Consider the following 5,566-nt stretch of genomic DNA (forward strand, 5'->3'; position numbering starts at 1 on the left):
GTGTTTACAGTAAAAATAGGATTAACAAGTATTATGAAAGAAAGGTGAGAAGTAATTATAACAGTGTTAGTTTGAACCCCAGGCAGCCAGGATGAAAGAAAAAATATTAAATTTTTTGAGTTCTTATTTACATAATAAGTCAAACTCTACTATGCTAGGCCTTAATTTCCCACAATAGACCTGAAAGAAATTTAGGGTAGGCTTTCATTTGAAGTCATTATTGTGGATAATGCCTTCATAAATGGTTTTCTTTTGAAAAGAAAAAGAGGTAAATTTATTCTCTATGTGCATAATTATCATATAGACCCTTTTTGAAAGTTCAGTGCATCTAATTAAATTGTGGTTTTATAAAATTTTTGTACTGTAAAAATAAGTGAACATTGCAGTACAGTGGTAACCTTTACTGCTATCAGATATTAAAATTTTTCTGCACTGATCTCGCTGGGAGCTGCAGACCACAGCTCTTCTTATTTGGCTATCCTTTGAAATCTCAAATGAATTTCTTTGTAAAGAAAAGTCATAGTAGTATTTGGGTTATTTTGAAGATTAAGTGATAAAAATTACCTGAAATGTCAAATACATACTAATACGTCACATGTTATAAATCGCCCTTCCCTTTTTGAGCTAAAATAATATGTCTTTCCTTATGGTGTACTAATTGAGGGTTAGAGTATATGTATTAATTGATAGTTGCCATGTCCATTAAACATTGTGAAATATCAATGATCTTAACTGATCTCTTTAGAAAAGCTGGAGATTACAAGATTGTTTCTTTTAGGGAGTATTTAGGGTATAGATGCTGCATGTTCTTGCTGAAAAAAATTAGTGCTTTAAATATTAGACCTTCAAGTAGCTAAGTTAATAAGCAAAGCAAAACCACAAGGTTAGACGTTTTTCTAAAAAGTTAGAGAGCTTGACTTCTATATTGAATTAAAAAGTCACAAACTTTGTTTAGGTCTATTGCAACACCAAAGCAGCCCCAGAGCACTGAATCACAGACTGATTATTTCTTACAGGGGTTGGGAGAGAGGGATCCGAGTGTGGCAGGATTCCAGCTTGTTTAGAGTCTTTTGCAAATACAAACTTTATCTTCTAGTGACAATTCTGTTCTAGGCATTAATGGTCTGTGTCTCTTTTTCGACCATCTAATTGAGTTCAGAACTCAAGTGCTTTATCTTGGTTACCTCCAGAAAACAGTGAAGACTGTTACCTGGAAGACTTTAAGTGTAGGGATATAAATGCTCTAGATCCAACACAAACAAATAGTGAGCTCCTGTGGATAACCAGAAAGGACACACCAGCACAATTCGGCATCATTGTACAATCTCTAGACAAAATTGCTGTACTATTTCAATTGTCTTAACATTTTTTTACTCTGAGTTAGTCTTCGCATAATTATAGACAACTGCTTCAGTGTTTTTCACTTTTGATTACATTATACCACTATATATATATATTTTAGAAATGTAGATATTCAGAAAGTAGACAAAAGTTATCTAAGATAACCATTCACATTTTGGATATTTCTTTCCAACCTTTCTTTTCTGTCTGGGTTATCTTGGTTTAGGTTTAGGTTTTGCACACAATGTTATATACATTTGTTTCTGTTTTCACTTAATCATCTTAAAATAATTTAAACACGACTTTTGTGTTCATACAAATTCCCCACAAATATATTAACAGGTGAATAATGGCCCATTACATGAGTATACTATGATTATTTAACAACTCCACTGAGATTAGATAAAAATAAAAACTCTAATTTTAAAGATAATATCCAATAATAGTAAAGATCTGGAAAGAATAAAATTGTTTGATACTGAAAGTCCCATAAAGTGATTTATTAGAAACTTTTTAAATTTATTCAGCATCTCAACAATCTTCATTCCCTGTTCCCAAGAAGATTCTGGGAATCCATGTTAGGGAATTAAACTTAAGTACAGAAAAAATGTAGGCACAATGCTGGTCAATAGAGTGTTTGTTGTTTGCTTCTTAAAATACACCAGCATTGCAAGATTAATCCAAATAATTTATTCTATATGATTCATTACCCCTTTTTCCCCCATTTGAAAGCATGAAGGCAGATTGGTGGTTTTTCTTACAAATATTTGCAAGTGAAATTATGATTGCAGCAACCATCTTAGGGCTGTTAGGATACTATCTATACTATAATTATTTTCTAAAATTAATTTCCAAATAGGAATCAATGTTTAGATGTTCGAAAGAAAAGAAAAAAGAGGGCATTCTACCTAATTCATACCTTGCCTGCAAAAACTTCAATGCAGATTTTCAAGGCCTCTGCAAAAATTTCACTGGTGATTCAGAGTAGATTAATATATGCAACTATAGTCAGTCAAATTTCTATCTTACTACTAAAAAAAGTGCATGCTAACACTTTCTACCCTCTTTGTAATATATGCCTAGAAAGTAGGATGCAGCTTGAATTAGCTGAAACCCCTTGCTTTTATAGCCAACAGAAGTATAAGCATCTAGCCAGGTGTGGTGGCTCATGCCTATAATCCCTGTACTTTAGGAGGTGGGGGGGATGGGGTTGACGGGTTGGGAATCACTTGAGGTCAGGAGTTCAAGACAAGCCTGGCCAACATGGTGAAACCCCATCTCTACCAAAAACACAAAAATTAGTTGGGTGTGGTGGTGGATATCTGTAATCCCACGTAGGAGGCTGAGGCAGGAGAATCATTGCAACTCGGGAGACGAAGGTTGCAGTAAGTCAGATCATGCCACTGCACTCTCGACTGGGCGGCAGAGTGAGACTCCGTCTCAAAAAAAAAAAGGAAAAGCAATGCAATATAAACATCCTTTTATGCTGATTATGTCGCCTGACCATTGTAAACTAGCGTTTTCAGAGAAAGCAGCACAACCTGTGGGTAAATCATGAGCATAAAAATGGCAAATCCTGTACCAGAAACAGCCGTTCGTTTAAAATATTAAGGCAAAATTAATTCATTGGATCAATTTCTTTCCACTATTTTAAAGCTAGACAGAATGCCATTGAGGAGGATGTTTTCAAAATGATATTCTGTGATTTATTTACTACAAAGAAGAAGGTAATCTGCTCTACCCTTTAAGTTTTCTCAGACTGAAGTCATTTGTTCCATGTTCTTTGGTGCTCTACTCAGGTGCCTAAACAGGACCAACATTCCTTCCTAAGGAAAATACTAGCTCTCACTGCAAATTCAACAAGTAGAAGAGGAATGAGTTTCATATGGACAGAGGTAAAAGGGAGGTTCTTCTCTGTACAATTTGGTTGCTTGAATATGTAACCAGAATTCATTGGGATAAACTACACAAAGGTATCTTCGAGTTTCATCAGTGTTCAGTTTAGCATTGTCTATTATGTAATTGCTATTTTACACACAACTGAAGAAGCAATAGCACTCCAGCGGTATCAGAGTCAGATGGTCCGAAAGGCCTTGCTACTCAGGTATGTTATGTAGACAAGGAATATCAGCATCACCTGGGAACATGTTAGTAAATGCAGTGCTCTGAACCTACCACAGATTTATTGAATCAGAATATTTGACAAAATTCCCCACATGATTTGTATGAAGACTAAAGTTTGAAAGCACTCCACAAGATAGCTGGGTCTCTTCCTGAGTTGTACATTAAAATCATCTGAAGAGTATTATTAAAAAAGAAAATAAAAGATGCCTGATTCCCACCCTTTCAATAGAACTTACCTAATTTTGGGAGGGTTATAAGTTATAGTTTTTAAAGATGGGATTTAAAGTAAAAAAAAATGAAGATTTCCATAACAACTCCCTCACTTACTATAATTGTATATAAGTTTCTCACTAGCCTTCATTTTCTTCAGAGAATTATAGTGGTAATAAAATGAATAATATATGTGAACATATTCGTAAACTATAAAAAACTAGGCCAATTGTATTGGTACGTTAATTATTTGCACGGAATAAAATCAAATTATAAATCTTTCTCGAACAGATTAAAGCATGCTCTCTTCAAAATATTGATTTTCAAAGTGGGATCAGCTGCATGAGAAGTAACAGATGCTTGTTAAAAATGCAAATTGTTCCTCCCTGCCTCACACCTCTTGCATCACGATCTCAAGAAATGGAATACAGGGGCCTGCAAATTTTAATAAACTACCAACATAATTAACAAATGTCATCAACTCACTGCTTGATGAGCTAGAAGAGGGATCCCAGAAGCTAACCGCAGAGCTGCTACCACCTCTCTTGCTGGGAGAAATACACCTACCCCTCCCACACCACTTACCTCTCACTTCATGTGTTAAGACTGTACCGACTTGTTAAACTCCAGGTATAAAAAAATAACATGGAAAGGACCAACTGGACAGAGACTGAGTTCATTCTGCAGGGACTTTCAGAGTACCCAAGAGCTGAAAAATTCCTTTTTGTGATGTTTGGTGATGGACCTGGTGATTCTCCTGGGGAACAGCACCTTTATCGTTCTGACACTCCTGGATGCTCATCTCCACACACCCACGCACTTCTTCCTTGGGAATCTTTCCTTCCTAGATATTTGGTACACATCCTCCTTTATCCCCTCAGTGCTGATACACTTCCTATCAGAGAAGAAAACCGTCTCCTTCACTATATGTGTAGTTCAAATGTCTGTCTCTTACACTATGGGACCCACCGAGTGTGTGCTCCTAGCAGTGATGGCCTACGACCGTTATGTGGCCATCTGCAACCCTCTGAGATACCCCATCATCATGGGCAAGGCACTTTGTATTCAGATGGCAGTTCTCTTTTGGGGACTAGGCTTTCTCAACTCATTGGCAGAAACTGTTCCGGCAATACGGTTGCCCTTCTGTGGAAAAAATGTCATTAATCATTTTGTTTGTGAAATACTGGCTTTTGTCAAGCTGGCTTGCACAGATATTTCCTTGAATGAGATTATTATAATGTTGAGCAATGTAATATTTTTGTTTTCTCCATTACTGCTGATTTCTATCTCCTACATATTTATCCTTTCTACTATACTAAGAGTCAATTCAGCGGAAGGAAGGAAACAGGCCTTTTCCACCTGCTCGGCCCACCCTACAGTGGTGATTGTGTTTTATGGGACAATCCTCTTCATGTACATGAAGCCAAAGTCCAAAGACGCTGCTTTTGACAAGCTGATTGCCCTGTTCTATGGCATAGTCACCTCCATGCTCAATCCTGTCATCTATAGTCTGAGGAATACAGAGGACATGGAGCTATGAGGAAATTAATGAGTAGACACTGGTTCTGGAGGAAATGATGACACACTGATGCTTTTGAGTTTATGCATAAAATACACTACAAGTTTGAGACAAGACTCCTAAAGTCAGACAAGAAAGGCAATTAAGGTCATATGTCGAGTCAGAATTTCAGAGTCAGAAAAAAATTGAAGATTAAGAGTTTAACTATATTGCTTTTTGAAAATGACTGTGATTTCATTAAAATGTAGAAACAAGTGGTCTGTGAGAGTAAACTTTGGGAAAATAGAAAAATATTTTCAGTAAGTCTTTCTAAGAAAATCCAGCTTAGTAACAATTAAAACACATTTTTTCAGCCCTCGTAAAAAAAAAAAA

The 5,566-nt window shown here is 36.1% G+C and overlaps 1 protein-coding gene across 1 annotated transcript; it reads left to right on the forward strand.

Moving 5' to 3' along the window:
• Positions 1–4,414: 4,414 nt before the first annotated feature.
• LOC101038734 (olfactory receptor 13C9-like) lies at positions 4,415–5,215 on the forward strand. Its single transcript, XM_010336160.2, has one exon. It carries the CDS (start codon positions 4,415–4,417, stop codon positions 5,213–5,215), a length of 801 nt encoding a protein of 266 aa, XP_010334462.2.
• Positions 5,216–5,566: the final 351 nt, after the last annotated feature.

This window comes from Saimiri boliviensis, chromosome 2, assembly GCF_048565385.1.
Source record: "Saimiri boliviensis isolate mSaiBol1 chromosome 2, mSaiBol1.pri, whole genome shotgun sequence".
Taxonomy (NCBI): Eukaryota; Metazoa; Chordata; class Mammalia; order Primates; family Cebidae; genus Saimiri; species Saimiri boliviensis.